The following is a 21546-nucleotide window of genomic DNA, read 5'->3' on the forward strand; positions in this document are numbered from 1 at the left end:
CCCTTTTCTGATGAAGGGTCTAGGCCCGAAACGTCAGCCTCTCTGCTCCTATGATGCTGCTTGGCCTGCTGTGTTCATCCAGCCCTGCACCTTGTTGTCTCGGAGTCACTCCAAGTCAGGTTTCTGTGCCCACTACAGAATTAAACTGCTCTTATCGCAGTCAAAAATGGTCTCCAACTTCTACTTGCCCTCCTTTTAAAAATTGTTTTAATCATTTGTGGGACGTCAGCGTCGCTGGCTGGCCAGCATTTATTGCCCATTTCTAGTTGCCCTTGAGAAGGTGGTGGTAAGCTGCCTTCTTCAACCGCTGCAGTTCACCTGGTGTGGTTTGACCCACAGTGCCCTTAGGGAGAGGATTCTCGCTCAATCTCTCCGAGGTTTCGGACACTGTTGATCACACCATCCTCCAAAACCTGACCACTGTTGTCCAGCTGGGTGGATCTGTTCTCAACCTGCTTCCATTCTTATTTATCTAGCAGTAGCCAAAGAATCACATGCAGTGACTTCTCTTCTTGTTCCTGCCAAATTAACCTCTGGCCTCACCAAAAATCTATCGCTGGACCACTCACCGACTTCGTATTGACAAGCTGTGCCTCAACAGCAATTATCAAAGGCGCGGTGTTAGTTTTCACATGTACTCTGATGACATCCACCTCTAACTTACCACCACCATTCTGATAAATTAGCGTTTTCCAACATCCAATACTGGATGAGCACGAAATTTCTTACAAATAAATACCGTTAAGACTGAAGTCATTACTTCAATCAGCACTCCAAACATTAGGTTTAAATTTATTTACCATTGTCACTTGTACCAAGGTACAGTGAAAAGTGGATAATGTCGCCATGTTTGGGCGCTATTTGGATTGCAAAATAAATTACCGAATAAACTGCATAAATGGTACAACACTGAATAAATTAATATTAAATTGATATTACTAAAACTGAAACAGCCTCAAAAGTTTATCTTTCCCTCTCTGCTCCTCCAGTCGCTGCCATCCGATATCGTCTCCAGCGTACTGGCAACGGACTCCTTTTCTGCCGCCACTGACACTGTTGCTTCCATGTCCACCACCTCTGAGCTGGAGCTGGTCATGCTGCACGGGTCCTGTACCTCCATTGATGCCGGGCATCGACTGATGGGTCCTGGCTCCAAGTCAACCAACGGGGTTCTGGTTCATCTTCCGATGCTGCCACCCGAAATGGAGCAGGGATATGCAGATACACAGAGCCCCAGGTCAACCACAGAAAGCCCATTGTTCTCCAGCTACTGACTCCATCCACTCTCCTAGGCACCAGTCACTTCGCAAACTTTCTGTCATATTTTCTCCCGAGCTTCTTACCCCATACTTGTGTCATCATTAAGGCTGTCTATTTCCATCTCAATAACCATCACTCGAGTCCCAGCTCATTTGCTGCTGAAATCCTCACCCATCGCTTTGTTTTCCCCAGACTTGGCTATTCTACACTATCCTGCCTGGTCTCCCACTTCTACCCTCTGTTAACTTGAGCTCATCTAAAACTCTGCTGCCCATGCCTCAGCTCTCACCAAATCTTCTTTCTGCATCACTCTCTGCTCATTGAGCTACATAAGCACAATGTCAAGCAAAGTCTTGATTTTAAAATTCCCATCCCTGCTTTCTAATCCCTCCATGGGCCTTGTTCCATTTGACTGTAATTTCTGCCAATTCAACAACTCTCCGCCACTCACAGAATCCCTACAGTGTGGAAGCAGGCCATTCAGCCCATCAAGTCCACATCCACCCACCAAAGACCAGCACCCCAACCCCATCCCTGTAACCCTGCATTTCCTATGGCTAATCCACCTAACCTGCCCAATTTAGCATGGCCAATCCACCTAACCTGCAGATCTTTGGACTGTGGGAAGAAACCCCAGAGCATCCAGAGGAAACACACACAGATATGGGGAGAATGTGCAAACTCCACACAGACAGTCACCCAAGGCTGGAATCGAACCTGGGTCCTTGGTGTTTTCTGCAACACATCTTGCAGACTGAGCGTTGATGCTGAAGGGAGCCCATGCTTGTGGATCTGGTGCCAATCAAGCAGGCTGCTTAGTTCTGGATGGTGTTAAGCTTCCTGCGTATTGTTGGAGCTGCACTCATCTAGGCAAGAGGGGAGTATTTCATCACACACTTGACTTGTGCCTTGTAGATGGTGGACAGGCTTTGGGGAGGCAGGAGGTCAGCTATTTGTCTGTTATTAGCCTCTGACCTGCTCTTGTGTAGCCACTGTATTTTCTTCGTGAGTCCAGTTGAATTTCTGGTCAATGGTAATCCCAAGATTTTGATAGTAGGGGATTCAATGGGCAGTGGTTAGATTATCTCATATTGGACCTCTTATTCAATCTACTCAATCCAGCAGTGAATTTTCTTCACATATTTGGACAGGGAATGATCTTTTCCTATTTCACTATGGAGTGCAGCAAGCCCAAACTACATTCAGTCTCTCACACACACGTTGTGTTTCAGAGACAGGACATCTGGTTAATTCATCTCCCTATCCCCTGGTAGCTGTATGCCAACTACAGCATTCCAATGGCTGTCCCAGTGAAGACTGCACAACTCAGCACACACCAGGGATTAAAACCTGCGAATATCTCAATGAGTCAGTAACACAACTTGGTGCCTTAATCCATTGACAAAACTCTGAGGGTGAGTGAGAAGTACGCCCAGGGCTCCCTGTTCAGGTCTAAACTCACAACCACCATCATTTAGAAGGACAAGGGCTGCAGAACACCACCAGCTACAAACTCTCCTCTAAGCCATTGACTACCCTGAATGGGAAATATATTGCTATTGTAGCTGTGTCAAAATTCTGGCAACTTCCTTCCTAACAACACTGTGGGTGTATGTATATCAAATGGATTGCAGAGGGTCATGATGGACAACTAGGAGTGGACTATAAATGCTGGCCCAGCCAGCAAAACCCACGATACTGTGAATGAACAAAAAAGGATCTGGACAGACTCTGCTTCCTTCATACCAGTACATTGCCATCAGTGGCTCACTAGAAGCAGTCTTGCCTGCATCAGGAGACTGTGACTTCAAGTACCTTGCTGGTTCAAAGTCCAGGCTGACACACCAGTACAATCCTGAGAGAGGCTGTACTCTGTAAGGAGCCATCATTCAGGAGACATGTCAAACCTAGAAGCAATGTGGATTCAAAAACAAGGATCAGATGTTAAACAGAAGAGTAAGGGTGATTTGAAAACCAGGATGAAAGTTTAAGATTGAAGTGTGACTCATTCAGGAGCCAATGTACTTCAGTGAGCTCAACATCATTAAAACAAATGATCTGATAATCACACTGTTGTGGTTTACTGCTGTCAGCTGTGGTTCAGTAGCACTCTCGCCTATGAGTCAGAACACTGTGGGTTCATGTCTCACTCCAGAAATTCGCGCACAAAATTGACACTCATGCGCTGTCCTGGTAAGGAAAATTACTGTGGCTGCTGGAAATCTGAAATCAAAACAGAAAGTGTTTGAAATCCTCAGCAGGTCTGACAGTATCTGTGGAGACATAAACAGAGTTGATGTTTCAGATCAGTGACCTTTCATCAGAACGGAGACTGTCAGGCCGCTGACTATTTCCACCTTTTCTGCTTTTATTACACACAGAGTTAAGCGCTGTATTTTGAGGTGGCTTATTTTGAATGAGATATTATCCTGAGATTTCATCTAATCTGTATAGTGGACATTAAACATGGACAGGACAATATTCTAAAGATCATGAGGGGCATAGATAAGGTGAATAGCAAAGGTCTTTCCCCTAAGGTGAGGAAGTTCAAAAATAAGGGGGTATATTTTTAAGGTGAGAGTAGAAAGTTTTAAGAAGGACATGAGGAACAACTTTTTTTTTTTTTACAGAGAGTGGTTCGTGTGTGGAAAGAACTGCCAGAGAAAGTACTGGATACAGGTACAGTTACAACATTTAACAGACATTTGGATAGGTTCATGAATAGGAAATGTTTTGGGGGATATGGGCCAAATGCAGGTAGGTGAGACTAGTTTAGTTTGGGAACATAGTCGGCATATAGTCAGAAAATAGTTGAACTGAAGGGTCTATATCATGCTATATGACTCTGACTGTATGAGCAGGAAAGTTATCCCTGGTGTCTGGCCAATATTTATTCCTAAGTAACAACAGAGGAATAGATGATATTATCATTAGTCCATTGTGTGTGTGTGTGTGTGTGTGTGGGTTGCCTTGCTATGTGCAAATTGACTGCCACATTTTGTACATTACAGCACTGACTACACTTCACAAATTACTTAATTGGCTGAAAAACCCTTTGGGATGCTTTGAGTTTGTAAAAGGTGCTATACAAATGCAAGCCACAAGCAGTCACATTAACTGGAAGGATCAGATCAAGCATTTAATTTTGAGGTGGGTCTCACAATACTCCTGGTGTGAGAACTCAGAACCAACAACAACAACATGGGCCTTCAATACAAGCCCTGTGTGAGAACGATGAAGCGGCTGACAGTGACACATTGTATGGAGAAGACTTCAGACAGTATCAATACTATTGAACGTGACAGGCTGCAGTTTCAAAGACAAGCGTTCTGTTCCTTTAAAAACAAGCAGTGCAGTGTTTCCTTTGCATGCTGCCTTTCCCTGTGAGTACACTTGGCTGAATGGGGTAAAGAAAAGCCGGTAGCCAGGGCTCTGTGAACAAGGAGCAAGCTCCCGGCCTCTGTGGTCAGTGAAGCGAGAGAAGCAGAAATCTCTCACGCCCAAAGTTATTTTGTTCCACCTTCTCTGCTGTCACCCCTGCCGGCCTGCTCAATACGCGGCACTGACAGGGCGTGTTCATCTGTGTCATTCAGCTGGTAAAATGGTCTTTTGGCACACAGTGATCAAAAAGGATGCCCCCCACCCGACGAAGCAGCGGAGCGGTTCTAACAATTTAAACCCTTCAGGAGGAGGCCGTCTCGAATGAGATCTCAGCAATAACAGCGGCCTCTTTTGTTGCTGCACAGTGGCTGTATGTTCAACTGAGCAGAGTTATTAAATCTACTGCTCGCAAAGTCTGACCATTCTCTAACATTGGAGCTCCGAGTGAATTTGGGCTAAGGATCACTGCAAGACCAACAGCTGCTACCTTTGTTTTGAACTCAGAAAAAGAGAGAGAGAGACAGAGAGCACGAGGAAAGAGTAAGAGACCTCGAGAACCTACAAACGAGGCTCAGGAATTGCAAAAACATCTTCACTCTTGTTATATCACAATCCTTTGCCGCTGGGAAACAAAATGTTTTGTGAAAGTCCTACAGCACAACAATCATAATGGTGCTGCCTGAGAGTCAGGATTAGTGTGGAAGACTGTAGAAAAGTTGAAACTAGTGTTGAGATAAGTAACTTACAAATGTGTAAAGTGTAGACAGTAAAGAAGAATGCAACTAGCATGAACACTGCAGTATGTAAAAATACAGTCACCAAGGATCAAATGGGCAACATAGTTAGCATTGAGTATTGTAGTAAATGGAGGCTAGAACAGGGTTTTATAATAAACAGGAGATTGTAGTCAGCACAGGGTATTGTGTCAAATGGGACACTAGTTAGTACAGGGTATTGTGGAAAATGGGGCCAATAGGGTATTGTGTTCTGTGAAAGTTTGCAGTCAATGCAGGGCATTGTGATGAATAGGAGACTAGTTTTTTTTTGTTCACTAATGGGATGTGGGTGTCGCTGGCTGGGCCAGCATTTATTGCATGTTCCTAACTGCCCTCGAGAAGGTGGTGGTGAGCTGCCTTCTTGAACTGCTGCAGTCTACATGCTGTAGGTTGACCCATAATGCCCTTAGGGACAGGATTCCAGTGAGTACAGAATATTATGATAAGTGGGAGGCTGCAGTTAGTATAAGATATTGTCATAAAGTCATTGAAATCTACAGCACAGAAAAGAGCCCTTCAGCCCATTAGGTATGTGCAGACTGAAAACAAGCACATAACTATTCCAATCCCATTTTCGAGCACTTGACCCATACCTGGTATGCCTTGGTATTGTAAGTCCACATCTAAATACTCTATAAATGTTATAAGGGTTTCTGCCTCTATCACCCTCACAGGCAGTGATTCCCGATTCCAGATTCTCAGTTTTCCCTCACATCCCCTCTAAACCTTCTGCCCCTTAAATCTATGCCCCCTGCTCATTGATTCCTCCAACAACGGGAAAAGTTTCTTCCTGTCTATGCCCCTTATAACCTTATACATCTCAATCATGTCCTCCCTCCGCCTCCTCTGCTCCAAGGAAAGCCACCCCAGTCTCTCCAATCTCTCTTCATAAGTGAAACTCTCCAGCCCAGGCAACATCTTGCTGCATCACCTCTGCATCCTCTCCAGTGCTATCACATCCCTCCTATAACTTGGATTCCAGAATTGCGCACAATACTCTAGTTGTGGCCTAAGCAACATTTTATACAGTTCAAGCATAACCTCCCTGCCCTTAAACTCTGTGCCCTGACTAATCAAGGCAAGTATCATATGCAGCCTTAACTACTTTATCCACTTGTCCCGATACCTTAAGGGACCAATATGCTTGCATGCCAAGGTCCCCCCTAATCTTCTGTGCTTCTCAGGATCCTACCATTCATTTCTCCTTTATTTCTCCTGCCCAAGTGCACCACCACACACATATCTGGATTGATTCCATTTGCCTCTGATTGGCCCATCTATATCCTCTTATTTGAGGCTATCCTCCTCCTATTTACCACCCCACCAATTTTTGGGTTATCTGCAAACTTACTGATCAACCCTCCTACATTCAAGTCTAACTCATCTATATAAACCACAAACAGCAAGATCTCTGTGGCACCCCAATGGACACAGGCTTCCAGTCAGAAAAATACCTCTCAACCTTCACCATCTGCTTCCTGCCCTCAGCCCATTATTGATTCAATTCGCCAAATTTCTTTGGATCCTGTGGGCTCTTACTTTTCCTATCAAGCTTCCCAAGCAGAATTTTATCAAAAGTCTTGCTGAAGTCCAAATAGGTTACATCTACAGGTGGATTCCTCCTAGAGCTATTACATACTTGAGCATGATCGTACTCAGCTTGAAGTAAACTTTTCAGAGTTTTATCCCAACATTTCTGATCTGGGACTAATACTAACTCTTTACTCTAAGGTAATCTAGTTTCATTACACCTTCCTTTCTCAGGAGCACTGATCTATACAGCTATCTTGATCCAAGGACTTCACAGGACTGCTCAAAACTCAAAGTAAAACTAAAGAAAAGCACTAAGCTATAGTTATTTCTCCCAAGCTTTAAGGAAAACTCACCTGATCTTCAAAGCTGGACCTTGTTTACCTCATGTGGTCATAAAACCATACACAAAGAAGCTATTCATTCTAAAGCTAAGCCTCCAAAACTGTTTAAAAAAATCACCATGGTTACAGAAATACTTACATTAACAACTAACTTCAGACACACAGAAAACCCATGCTAGAATCTAAGAACCCAAACTTGCAATAAATGATATTTATTTTTATAAAAAATCACACCTTACATCACATATACAAATATATTGATCACGTGCTATTAAAACAAAACAAATTCTATCCATGACAATTATGAAGATGTCAAAGATGGGAAGAAGAGGCTGTTTGATGGCATGGTAACACCACTGACCAACCTCTAGGAATGCATTCCATGGTACTTGTGGGGAACTGTTAGAAATCTGTTATTGTCTGTGGAAGTGCATGAGAAAATTCACCGATCAAGGATATTTTGTGCCAGGTCATCAAACAGTACCTACCTTTGGTTAGTTATTTTTGCACACGTAAATTTTTGGTGTGATGAATGTTGAAGGTGCATCAAACATTTTTAAAATTTCTAACAACAATTCATTGCCGAAGGAATGAGACTCCAAAATTCTCAATGTTAACATCTGATATTGATGAGATTGCTTGTCTGTAACTAATACTTATAATGTTGTGACAAGGTTACTCAGACTTTCGTATCAGGTTTATTTCATGTCCATCATTTAAGTACAGTAACTTCACACTGTTCAACATATTTCAATGGTGAAGTGGGTGGAAAGGTGACATCTTCACAAAGCTAGAGATTGAACAGCATGACTTCCACTGCAACTTTTGAATGTCTGCAATGAACTATGCATCTGCACCTCTCCTAAGGCTACGGTGCTGTGATGACCCAAGACTTTCAGGAATTGAGTGCAGGAAGAAAGATGGTGCAACACAATTTATTGAGTGGTTCCAGTGGCACTATATGCATCACTGGTTGTCAGCAATTGTGATTGCTGCTACCATCTTTAAATGGAGAGCCGTCAATACTGTCAGAATCATTCCCAGCTGCTAAACTTGGAAGAGCCACAGAACCTTGAAGGGTCACAGACAACTCTGTAAAAATGCCAGCCCTGGGGAATGTGCTAAAACTTCCAAACAAAAGAAAATCACTTATATAACACCTTTCATGACCTAAGGACATCCCACAAAGATTTACAACCAATCAAATTTGTGCATTGTCACTGTTGTAATGTCGGAAGGGCAGCAGCGATATGATTTTGTTGTGATATTCTGCTTTTAATTGATGTTGATTTTGCAAAGAATATTGGCCAGGAAACCTGGGAGGATGCCCCTATTCAACTTTAAAATAACTTTAAGTGTCTTCTGAATCCAGTCTTTCACATTCGCTGGAATTCGATGAATAGTCCTTCTAGTTTGATGTCTGATTCCAGGTTGATAACTGCAGTGCTATCAGGGGATCGGTGAGTAGAGACTGACTCTCTACCTGCACTCACCTATCACCATCCCACCAACTTCCACAGCCCCACCCCTCCTCTCTCTATTTATTTCCCAGCTCCCTTCCCATCCCCATTTCTGAAGAAGGGTCCCGACCCGAAATGTCAACTTTCCTGCTCCTCTGATGCTGCCTGGCCTGCTGTGTTCCTCCAGCTCCACACTGTGCTGCCTGCTAAGAATGAGCTGAGTTGGAGGAAAACTTGCAAAGAACAGATGCTCAGCTGATCTGATAGGAAAACCCCCTTGTTGAGTTCAGCTGAAATCTACCTGTTTCTTTGAAACAGTGATTGCAGAAACATTCCAAAACTGTATTTCCTAAACAAGTGGTGTCTGTGTCTGTGTGACATCCTAGACAAAGATACACGATTAGCGACTTGATCACACCAGAACAATAGACTCTGGAACATTCTATACTTTATCCTTTTGCCTTCAAGAATAACCCATTGGTCAAAGGGTATTTTTCAGAAAGCCCATCTCTGCAGAAAAATTTGTTCATTTTCTATATTCCTGAAGAGGGCTTTTGTGTGTTTGTGTCTGTGTTTTGTGGATATTTAAGGGGACCAACATTTCATCATTACTGACGTCTTTACCAAATAAGTTTTGTTTTATACTAAACCAATAATTGTGTCTATTAAGAAATCAGGTAGGTAGATCTTTTTGTTTTAAACCTGATACAGATATTACATTTATATTATACGGATATTATATTTAATCTTCGCAAGTGGAAAAAGCATTTTTATTTTACACAATCCCATGTGGAGTAGTGGGTCTAGAGATACAGTGCACTCCTTGGTCATAACATGTCTAAGAGGAAACCCAATACAGGTATTCATGAATATGATGGGGTAAACAAAATGCTTGCAGTTGTCAGCGAGATCAAACCTGTGGATCATAAGTTTGTTACTAAAATATCTGGTTGGAATTTCAGGAGAAAATTCTTCACCTGAAGTGTGGTTAGAATATGAAATGTGCTAAAAGCAAGTTGCTGATGTGAATTAGCTACATTTAAGGAGTAGCTAAATGAGCATGAAGAAGAGAAGAATATATGGATTTATTGACAGAATGAAAATGAATTAAGGTGTAAATTGGTTTGTGTGAAGCACAAACTGTGAATACTTTGCAAGACTTTGAATTCAGCCTAAAACATCCTAGCAACACCTTCTGTTGTACAGCTGATCATACCAGACCAAACTGGTCAAGGAAGAACATTCTTGAACCTTCTATAGAACTAGGAGCACTGCATGAACACAAATGCATCAGGAATCCCTTTCTGTTCACCAGTCTAATATAGCCCAACAAGAGTACTCAACAAAAATTGGTGAATGATCTGTAAAACAGAAACAGGTATTTGCTATAACTGATGCACAAACGAAGGCAAATATAATTACAAGAGGCTCCCATCAGCTAATAATTCTATTAGCATTATAACCTGCGTACAGTACTTACTACCACTTGTGTCTGAGAACACTGCCTCAAGCAGAGCAAGGTGTATATTACATATTTACTTGTAATTACATTGCCTAAATATTTTTCAATTGATTATGAAAGCACAGTTTCCCTTTTCAAATCTCACATGTCGGTCTAGTTTAAGAGTTTTAAATTCTCCGAAGATTCCTACCTTGCAGGACAAGACCTTCATCCTGAATGGTAAAAATAAACACAGCAAACGGAGCAAGTGGTGACTTTGCAATGATCATCTGTGACAAAACAGCATAGAAGAAATGTTGAGTTGAAGGAAACAGAATGAAGAGTCTTCAGAAAAACAAATCTGTAGAAAGCACGTTTGCAATAGCTGCCTCTTGTATTACTTTTGCCTACTTCCAAGTAATTACAAAAATTACCAATCCTCACTCTTCTGCAGCCCACAGTAAACACAATATTGAATACAGTACTTATATATTTGCTCTAGAGTGTGTGGCAGCAATTTACTTGCACGTGCTCTTCACCATGAGGGTTGTGCATGATATGGACCTTTCATGGAACAAACTGTTAAAACACTCTATGCAGAAAGTAAGGTCTGGACAACGGATGGTCAGTCATGTAAATTACCAGTTATACTGAAGGTCCCTCTACAATACCCATTGAACACATCTCATTAGCTTAGAGATTAAATAAAATCGGTATTTCCCAATTCAGACTGTGAAATTTTCATTCCTCACATCAGCTATCATTATAGTCTCACTAAATTAACTAAATAGTGCACTTTGTTGTACTTAACAGCCATAAAGCCTATGTATCTTCCTTCAAGGCTTCTCTTCCCATCCACACTGACATCTTTGTAATCCTCAAAGATTCCACTCTTGGTCCCTCTTCATCTCACACCTTCTTGACTGCATCCACTGATGTTGGACCACTTTCCAGGTTTATGCAGATAACAATGAGTTCTATCGCTCCATTACCCCATTTGACCCCTTCACTGCTTCAGTGTCATCAATTCTTTGCATTCTTTCAATTATGGCCTGTTGTATATCCTTAAATTTCAGTCTTCTATCATTGGCGGTTGTGCTGCCTGCATCCCAAAATCCACAATGTTTTCCTAAACAATTTTTCTGCATCAGTAGCAACCTCTTGCTTTATTTTACATCTAAAGTCATAAACTGATTTCCAGGCTTTTGGGCACCCATCCCAAAACTTCCTGCATTTCAACAATCACTTCCAAAATACTTTACCGACTGCAAAGACTTCCCAAGGCACTAAACAACTGCAAGGCTTTTACTCTTGCACATTCAAATTAGAAGCAGGAGTAAATGATAGGCCCTTGAACCCACTCTGCCATTCAATAACGTCATGGTTGATATGATTAGTTCACATTCTTGTCTACCCTGATAACATTTCACCCCTTGCTTTTTGAGAATCTATATAACTCTGCCTTAAAACATTATCTCCTCCTTTGGCTAAATACTCAATCAAGCTCTTGTGAAACACAATGTATTTTACATTAAAGGTGATATATAAATGCCAGCATTTGCCAAGTATGGATGACATTTAAAAATATGCATTGATTGAATGGTTCTTTGGGCCTTGTCTACATCTCCAAGATATCAGGCTTCAGGCAATCTCTCTCTCTCTGATTTACTGAATGTCTGTTAATTAAGCAGAGGATCTCAAACTTCAAAGTTGAAGGGTTACGAGAGAAAAATTATCTTAGCCATCTTAAACCTAGAGAGATACTGAGGGAGATAAGCTACTGTTTTGCCAGAGGAAAGCATATTGTACTATACCAAGTATTTACTGTTAGTTTGCATATCTTTGAATAAACCACTTGTTAGTATGAAGCCTGTTTCTCATCTTGGCCTAGCGTTTATTCAGTCCAGTTTCTATAAAGAGAGAATTCAGGTGGCGCATGCATCCCTTAATACTGAGAATTTATTAATCTGTTTCTTTTAATTATCAACTGGCCTTCCAGCTTTTTGTTCCAAATTTCCACTGCCCTTTATGTGAACAAGTGGTTCCTGACATCATTCCTGAGTGGCCTTTAATTTTGAGATTATGTCCCTTTGTTCTGGACGTCCCCACCAGATAAAACAGTTTATCTCTATCCAGCCTACCAAATTGGTTAATCATTTCAAGGCCTCAATAAGATCACGCCTCTACTCGAAGGACATAAGCTCAGTCCACAGCCAAATGGTTGTTATTCATGTGTACACACCTCAGCAGTGAATGTCAACAGGATGTATCAAGAGCAATACAACTCCTGCCAAACAGTGTGGGTTACCAGACTATTAAACTGGGAGTGGTATCACAGAGCTTAATACTGTGTATATTCAATGGACAGGTTAGCACACCCAGTCAAAAGTGATCAAAGTGCGCACTTTGATTGATTTTGCACTGTGTTGGGGCAAGGGTGCTGAAAGATCATCAAACCTTTGGCTAACACATTTTCTTTGTCAACTGAACCCAGTGGGAGGAGCCAACCACTAGCTTCTTAATATTGGACTGTGATTCCGAACTCTGATCTCAGCACAGAGTAAACATGACTAAGATCTCTTCACTGCATAGAGAGGTGTTGATGACCCTTCCTTGTTTCGTTCTCTTGCATTCTCTCTGACTCTCTCGTCCTAAGTGGTTGAGTGCTGAATGCCATCCATTTGTCAGTAAGATGCAATTCCAGACCTTTGCCAATTTGTTGTTTGGGGAGGAAAGGTCATGGCAACATCCAGTTCCCATATATGTAACAGAAGAAGGAATAGCTGCTTGACTTGCCCTCCTAGAAGTCTCTGCAGAATCAATGCCATTTTATACTTCAGATGGAAAAATAAAAGCCTCAAAATGCACATTTCCTTTGAGAGTTAACAGATTCTGTTGCATTATAAGGTCAAGTCAGATTTCTGCATCTTACAAACTACATTGTGCCTCCTCATAAATGGGTGAAAGTAACTGATGAGTGCTAAGGAGGGCAGAGATAGTCAAACTCTTACTCTCAGTTCTCTGTTGTTCGCATGAGATTTTCCAATCAGACTCAAGTTATTGCCTCCTCCTGGCTCGACTTGGCAAAACTGTGATATTCAAAGTCACAATTTATCACATGTCAGTCTAGACATTACCAGTACACTACTCAGAGTATCATTTTCTCTCTCCCATATAGTATACCACCTCTCAAACTCCTCCGGCACCTAAAGGCTAGCAGGTGCATATAAACACCATCACTCACAAATTGTCAGTGGTTCAAAGTCCTAGAATTTACTACTTTTGAGAGTGCCTTCACCAGTCAAACTGCTGAGGGGCAAGATGGTAGCTTCCCATACCCTACTTAAGGACGACCATGAATGACAATAAGCTATTGTCTCACCAGTGACCCCACATCCAGCAAACAAATCTCAGAATGGATAATAAACAATAGTCTTTCACGAACACATTTTACAAAAACTAACTGTCACTGAACAGCTATCGAGAGTGGGATTCTGAGCTGTTTTTTTTCTCAGCCCAAGCATTAAGGTTAATCAAAGCATTACAAGTGCTGCCATCCATACTGAATTCAGCAAGTTAACAGCAGTTCGGAATTGAACATGGGGCTCTCTGGAACTGCATGGTTCAGCACACATTGGGAAACGTACAGAACACCAATAGAGATGTCATTCATCACACATGAAGTTTGCTCCAAGGCTTTATTCCATTATGGAAGCACTTGAACACATCTGTGTTACTCTTAGCCCTGGTCATCCCTTACTTACTTACGATTTGTGATCATTTTTATTCAGTGACCATCTACAGAGAAACGGGACTTGAAATCAGAAATCGTTTCCTGCTGAGATAATCTCTGCTCCAAGGCTGAGCTATCTGGACTGTCAAAAGCCTTCTGAAATTCCAAATAAATCAGATACACTGGCTTCCCTTCACCAACTCTACAAACTACATCCTTGAAGAATTCCAGTGGATGTGTCAAGCACGTTTTCCCTTTCGGAAATTCACGCTGACTTTGTCTGATCCTGCCACTGGTTTCCAAGGCTCAGCTGTTAAATCTTTGGTGATGAACTCCAGTAATTTACCCACTAAAGACATCAGGCTGACTGGTCTGTAATTCCAGGTTTTCTCTGCCTCCCTTTTTAAATAGAGGGGTCACATTAGCTACCCACCAGTCTATAGAAACTGTTCCAGGGTAGGATCATGAAGATGAGCACCAATGCATCCATTATTTCCAGGGACATCTCTTAAAGTACTCTGGATATAGAGTATCAGGCCCTGGGAATATACTGGCTTCCAATCCCATCAGTTTTCCTGGCTTAGTGGACAATGAAGAAGATTATCTCAGAGTACTACAGGGCCTTTCACAATATATATTCATCATTTGGATGAGAAAATATCTCAAATTTGCAGATGACACAAAGTTGGATGGGAGGGTAAGATGTGACAAGGATGTGAAGAAGACAATGATGCCTACCAGTGTGAATTCTTCAATAATACAACAGTATTTAAAATGTTATCCCCCACAAGGTTCTGAACCTATACATTGTCCAAAATGCTTTGAAAATCCAAACATATTAGATCCACATTATTTTTTGTCTACCTTTGTGTTACTTCTTCAAATATTTGTCAACCATGGCCTTCTAACTTTGCAATCCATGCTCACTATTCTTCCTTATGTTTTCTATTTTGAAATTATATTCTAACTTCATTACAAAAGAGGCTATGGATGATATCATTCATGGAGAAACATCCTAAAGACAATGTTACCCATGTCTGAATCAAAGAGTAAAGGAGAGTAAAAACAACACCAGGTACATCATTAGAAACAAAAAAAAAGCAGATGCTGGACTCCAAGGTAGATAAGCAGGAGGCTGGAAGATCACACCAGGCCAGGCAGCATCTGGAGGAAAGGAGAAGGCAATGTTTCGGGTATTACCCTTCTTCAGGACTGGATGTGGAGGTAGGGGGAGCTGCAGATAAAAGGGGGGGGGGGGGGGGGGGGGGGGGGGGGGAGAGGGGGTAGTGGAATGTTGGTGATAGGTAGACACTGGTAGTAGGTATGACCTGGTTGGACAATGGGAGGGATGAATAGGGTTGGTAGCTGGAAGGGAGGAGGTGGGGCTGGAAAGGGAGCTGGGGGATGGGTGGGAAGGTTATTTGAAATTGGAGAACTCATTGTTGAGTCTTCTGGGCTGTAGGGTGCCCAGGCAGAAGATAAGGCGTTGTTCCTCAACTCTGCTTTCTGAATTGCTGCAACACTGGAGGAGGCCGAGGATGGACATGTCGTAGGGGGAGTCGGGGGGTAGTTGAAATGGGCAGTGACCAGCAGGTTAGGCTGGCCGTTTCAGGCCAGGGGAAGATGCTCGGTGAAACAGCCACCTAGTCTATGTTTGGTCTCACCAATGTAGGAAAGACCACATCTGGAGCACCTAATGCTGTAGGCTAGTTTGGAGGAGATGAGGTAAAGCTCTGTCTCACCGAGATGGAGGTGAGGGAGATGGTGTGTGGGCAGATGTTGGTTACAGGGGAAGGTACCGAGCGGGTTGGAGTGGTTGGTGGGGAGTGTGGCGCCAACTAAGGAGTGGTGAAGGGAATGGTCCTTGCAGAAGGCAGTGAGGGTTGGGGAGTGGAAGATGTTCTGGGTGGTGGGTTCTGACTAGAGTTGGCGGATGTGTTTCAGAAAGATACGTTGGATGCTGGAAACGTTGGATGGTGGACCCCACCACCCTCCCTTCCAGCTAGCAACCTGATTCATCCCACCCATCGACTAATCAGGTCATATCTACTTCCGTTGTCCACCATTCTGCTACCCATCCTCCCCCTGAAGAAGGGTAATACACAAAATGTTGACTTCTTCTTTCCTCCAGATGCTGCCTGGCTTGCTGTGTTCTTCCAGCCTCCTGTTTGTCTACCAGGTACACCACATTCTTTACACTGTAAGTTAGGCCATCATCACATACTTAATGTATCATTAGTACATCACTGTCAACCACAATAATAGGATCACAAGGCTCCTTACAAAGGGCTCTTGTGTTTGCATTAGCCCTTATTTGGCACCTATCACAATCTCAGGCCATCCATAGCCAATGAAGTACTTGTGAAGTGTAGCCAGTGATATAATTTAGGAAATGTGGCAAGAAATTTGCATGCAGCAAGCTTGCATGAACAGCACTACGATAACAACCAGATAATGCGATGCTGAATGGGGATAAATATTGCCCAGGCACTTCATCTGTAAAAATGGTACCATGGAATCTTTTCAGGTCATGAGAGAAAAGAGGGCGCTTTAGTTTAATGCCTCATTTGAAAGACAGTACCTCCACCATTCCCTTAGTATGGTACTAAAGTGTCAGCCTTGATTTTCACGCTCAAACCTCAAGGATGAAATCTGAGTCAACATCTTACTGACTCAGAACTGAGAATGTGACCAACTGAGCTACAGTTAAGAACTGACCAGCTTCTGAGTTAACCCATTAAACCTACTGAATCTGAAAATAAGAACAGAAAGTGCTGAAGAAGTGTGAAAAGTTGGCTTGAAACATTCAATCTGTTTCTCTCCCCACATATCTGTCAGACTAGCTGAATATTTTTCTCCAGTACTTTTCTTCTCTTTTGTACCAAATAAAAACTAGATTATTCTGATTGATGGTCTTAACTGGCCAGATTTATTTTCCTTGAGAGTCGCTTTGGTAGCCTGTTACAGAAATAATGAGCGTTTGCAGAGCATGTGGTCTGTCACTAAACAAGCCTGACATCCATGGCCTAACACATGCCATGGGGACCCCCAGTTCAACGAGTGATAACTAACCCAGCCTCTAAACCTCTTCATTCAAATCAATAAGGTGCATTTGTATAGTACCTTTAACATTATAAAACATTCCATGGAGTTTTTAAAGAGCAATTAACAAGTAAAATCTGACACTGAGCCAAATAAGACAACATTAAGCCAGGAGACCAAATATTTGGTGAGAGAAATAGGTGTTACAGTATGTTTTACAGGAAAAGAGGTAGGTGGAGAGGTTTACAGAGATAATTCCAGAGCTTAAGCTCATATACCTAAAGGCATAGCGTTAATGGTGGGACAAAAGAATTTACTACCCTATAATACATACAACAACTACTCTATGAAATCATGTTTTATTTTTAAAGACCTCTGCTAAATCATGCTGCAGCCTTTTTTTCTCTAGAGAGGCACAAAACATGTACTCTTTCTTATCTTTGGTATAATATAATCTATCTGTGACATATTGCACACCTAGTTGTTTTCTAATCTTGAACCAAAACAAACCCATCCATTCCAGGGCTTACACTGAATCCTTGGTTTTAGTTTGTTTAATCTTCTTTGACCTTCGACTTTGACAAATATCTTTTGGAATGTCAGTAACATCATGTCATAAGGCTGTCAACACAACTTGTCATTGTTCTGTGTGCAGGGACTGTGGGGAAAGAAAGAACAGAGTTGGACTCCCTCGAGATCATTCATTTTCCTTTACGTAAATTACCTCAACTCCTGAAACTTAATATAAAGTGGTCAAATTTGCAACCGGGATGAGGCAATGAAGCCTGAGGAAACAGTTGCAAAATCACACAGTGAGCTAGACATAATTACGATATGGGCAGATTGACAGCTCAGAGAAAGGTTCATGCAGACAAGAGCAAAGTTCCACATCACACATGCACTCCCCAAATGCTACTGAGGCAGGCACTGTTGCCTTTCTGAGGGAAGAATGGATAAGTATGTAAAGGAGAAGACAGGATTGTGGGGAAAGAACAGGCAGTGGGTTTTGAATTGGTCCAGCAAACAGCTGGAACAAAGTACATTGAGCCAAATTACCTCATTCTGTCCTATAAAATGCTATAATTCTATGATCCACTGGGTGCAGGATTAAGGTTTGATGTAACTATTTGCAATCACAGGCAAGGCTACAGACTTTGCAGGACATATTCTGATGATGACAAGTAAACAAAGTGGCAATAAAGATTTAATAGCACAGTTCTAAAGAGTGTGAAGGAACTGACGAATTTGGGTGAGTGCACATCAGGAAGTGGTCAGTATGCAGTGCCCTGGGAAAGGGATAGGCTGGATCCTGTTGCATGGTTCCCTGTGCACTGTCAAAAATATTTGGCAGAATGCCTCCTCGCCAGAACTTTCCAACCAGCACCAAGACAGAGTTTGGCTGGTGGTAAGATGGGCACTACGCATCACATTCTTCATCTATGCCTAGACTCTCTCTGCCACCACATACTGCCCTCGGAATGGCTGCGTGTTGGGGAGAAGAGACTGTCACACATCTCCTACTGGAATGTGCCTTTGCAAAGAAGGTCTGGAGGGAGATACAGCCGTTTTCTTGTTGAGGTTTCTCCCGAGCCATTTCATTATGTAGGATTCTGTGCTCTACGATCTGTTCCCCACGATGCATACCAAGACAAACACTGATTGCGCCAGAAGGACCATCAACTCTGAGGAAAATGCTATCTTTGCTGCCTGAAACTTGTTGGTCTTCCAGTGCAAAAAGTTGACCTTGACCTGAGTGTTGCAGACTGGCACATTCCAAGGTCCAGGATTACATGGTGAGGGAAGCACTAGAGCTTGGGGGCAGTTACTACTAAGGCACTGTGGGAAAATACCACTGTCTGAGGTCTTTTTGACTAAGTATAACAAGGTCCATTAAGTTTCGAGATATTCTTGCAGCCTTAATCAGAATGTAAATAGTTTCCTTTCATGTCTAGAAAATTCTTCTGTTGCAACTGGATTGAAGCTCTGATGAGGAATGTCAAAATTCCACTGTATTTTCTGCAAAGTCCATACAGAACTGTTTTCTACTTGTTTTTACATATGGATAATTTATGAATAAAGCATATTTTTGTTAAATAAAAAGATTGCATGTGCATACATCTTTGAACATATTAAGAGTGTTCAGCGGGACAAAGTGTGACTTTAGGGTTCATTAGTAGTCACAGAGAGTACAAAAGCAGGTAAGTTAGGCTGAATTTTCGTAAAGCTCTGGGTGAGGCCACAATTACAGTTCTGCAAACACACACATTTCAGGAAGGACGTGAGAAGCCTTGAGAGACAGCGCACAATAGATTCACCAGAATGGCTTCGAAGGTAGTGGATATTAGATACAAGATTAGCTCACAGAATCTGGGGCTGTTTTCCTTAGTGCAAAACAGATTGAAGGGATTTTGATAAAGGTTTACAAGATTAATACAGTTTTGGAAAAGGTAGATAAGGAAAGGCTTTTCTGATTGCCTGATAGTAGAGAGTTCAGGGACACAGATTAAAGATTTTGGGCAAGCCATGGAGGCAGAACGTAAGGAAGATCAATGTTTTAAGCAGTGAGCGGTAATGATCTGAAATACGCTGTCTGTGAGACTGTTGGAAGCAGAGACAATCAACGGTTTCAAAATGAAAATGGATGGGTGCTTGAAGAAAATAAACTAGCAGATTTATAGTGATATAACAAGGGTAATGGGACTGGCAGGATTGTTCCGAGTCTTAACATGGCTCAACAGGGTTAATAGCTTCCCTATCTGCTATGAATAAGCCTTATGATTTATCACATCTTTTAGATGAAGGTGATGGAAATAACTGCACAGAGGCCAGTATCCCATCACCAAGTCACCCTTTATTTGCTTGTGCACATTATATTTGCTGTGGTCAGTCAGTCCCCTGAACTGAGGAGATTCTAAGTCCCTTAATAATATTTTTCCCCCTCTTAAAAACCCCTTCACTGCTGCTGTACAGCAGTAGTGCTTATTTTCCCCAGCACCGTTTGTTGTGCTTGTGCAGCCATGAGACACAGTTTTTAAAAAAACACCAGGTGTACAAATGACTTTATTAACATACCACCAGCAGGAAAAACACCCAGGTAACCAAAGCATCAGTATCAAGCAGAGGCCCTAGAGGCAAAGCCGACATGAAAGAAAAAGTAAGGGGGAGGGTAGGGATCAAATCAAAATCGAGTTTGTGAGGGAAACAAAGCACTCCACAGACTGCGGTGCCTACCTTTCCCGAAAGGCATCAAGAGCGCCAGTGCACACCGTGTGCTCCTATTCCAGGGACGCCCGGGCCCAGATGGAAGAGGGGCAGGCAGTCGGCTGTAATGAGCCCCGCCACGGCCCGCTGCCTGGACCCATTAATGCTAGCTTGACCACGCCCAGCAGCAGACCCATGAGGAGATCTTCTGACCTGCCCGTGCCCCTCCATACCGGGTGCCCAAAGATCAGGAGCGTGGGGCTGAAGTGCAACCAGAAACACAAAAGGAGATCTTTGAGATAACTGAAAAGGGAGCGCAAGCATTCACTCTCTGGCAATGGCCACCACTCCTGCAGGAGGGTAGGCACGACGCGAGTTGACCATGTTCCAAACAGTGCTCAGGTCCTGGTAAAAGACAGGCAATGTCCACAGGGAGACCTCCAAACCATCACGACGATAAACAGGAGTTGCATGTCGTAGTTGAGGTTATACACCTGGCAGAAAAAATACATCGCCAGGGCGCACCACCTAGGACGAGGCTCAACGTTAAGATATCGCTGCAAGGTCTGAAGGCAAAAGTGTGCAGCTGGGTGCGGACGCACACCAGCGACTGACTGCCCTCCTCAATCAGGAGATTCAGAACCTGTGCCGCGACCCAGTGTATCTTTTTGTCCCAGAAGAAGTGAACCAACGTTCTCTGGATGTCAGCTACAAAACCAGGAGGAATCTCTTGATTATATTGGTCATCCAGGGCTTCCTGATTGGCCCAGGTTAACATCCCAATCAAGGATGTCATAGTCAACAAGATATACCTGGCTCCAATCACTACAGCAACCCCATCTACTGTGGTACTTAGGGTCATCGATCCATCACAGATTGTCCTGTAGTCTCCATAAATTAAAAGCTAATGTCCCCGGTACTGCTATGAGCCACCAAGAAAAAACAGCCTGTACTTGTGGGTTTGAGTTATAGGGAGAGACTGGATAGGCTGGGACATTTTTCCCTGGAGCATAGGAGGTCGAGGGGTGACCTTATGGAAGGTTACAAAATCATGAGACGTACAGATAAGGTGAATGGCAGGTGTCTTTTTCCTAGGATGGGGAGGTTTCAAAACTAGGGGGCATATGTCCAAGGTGAGAGGAGAAAGATTTAGAAAATACATTGGGAGGCAATTATTTTGCACAGAGCGTGGTTTGTATGTGGAATGAATTTCTAGAGGAAGTGGTGGATGCAGGTACAGTTACAATGTTTAAAAGACATTTGGATAAGTATATGAATAGGAAATGTTTGGAAGGATATGGGCCAAGCACCGGCAGTTTAGCTTGGGAAGAAGGTCAGCTTGGACTAGTTGGACTGAAGGGTCTGTTTCTGTGCTGTC

At 42.6% G+C, this 21546-nt stretch overlaps 1 protein-coding gene across 8 annotated transcripts in view; it reads right to left on the minus strand.

The window, feature by feature from the left end:
* Window positions 1–21546, minus strand: part of rad51b (RAD51 paralog B) — a 475671-nt gene that overhangs the window by 83082 nt on the left and 371043 nt on the right. For 7 of the 8 annotated variants that reach the window (XM_048600139.1, XM_048600138.1, XM_048600141.1 and 4 more), the window contains exon 10: window positions 10404–10482. The exons of the other annotated variant lie outside the window; for it this stretch is intronic. In XM_048600139.1, coding sequence (XP_048456096.1) covers window positions 10404–10482 — 79 coding nt within the window. The remainder of the gene's footprint in view (window positions 1–10403; window positions 10483–21546) is intronic. 8 annotated transcript variants of the gene reach the window in all.

The sequence above is a fragment of the Rhincodon typus genome, chromosome 8, assembly GCF_021869965.1.
Source record: "Rhincodon typus isolate 14 chromosome 8, sRhiTyp1.1, whole genome shotgun sequence".
Taxonomy (NCBI): domain Eukaryota; kingdom Metazoa; phylum Chordata; class Chondrichthyes; order Orectolobiformes; family Rhincodontidae; genus Rhincodon; species Rhincodon typus.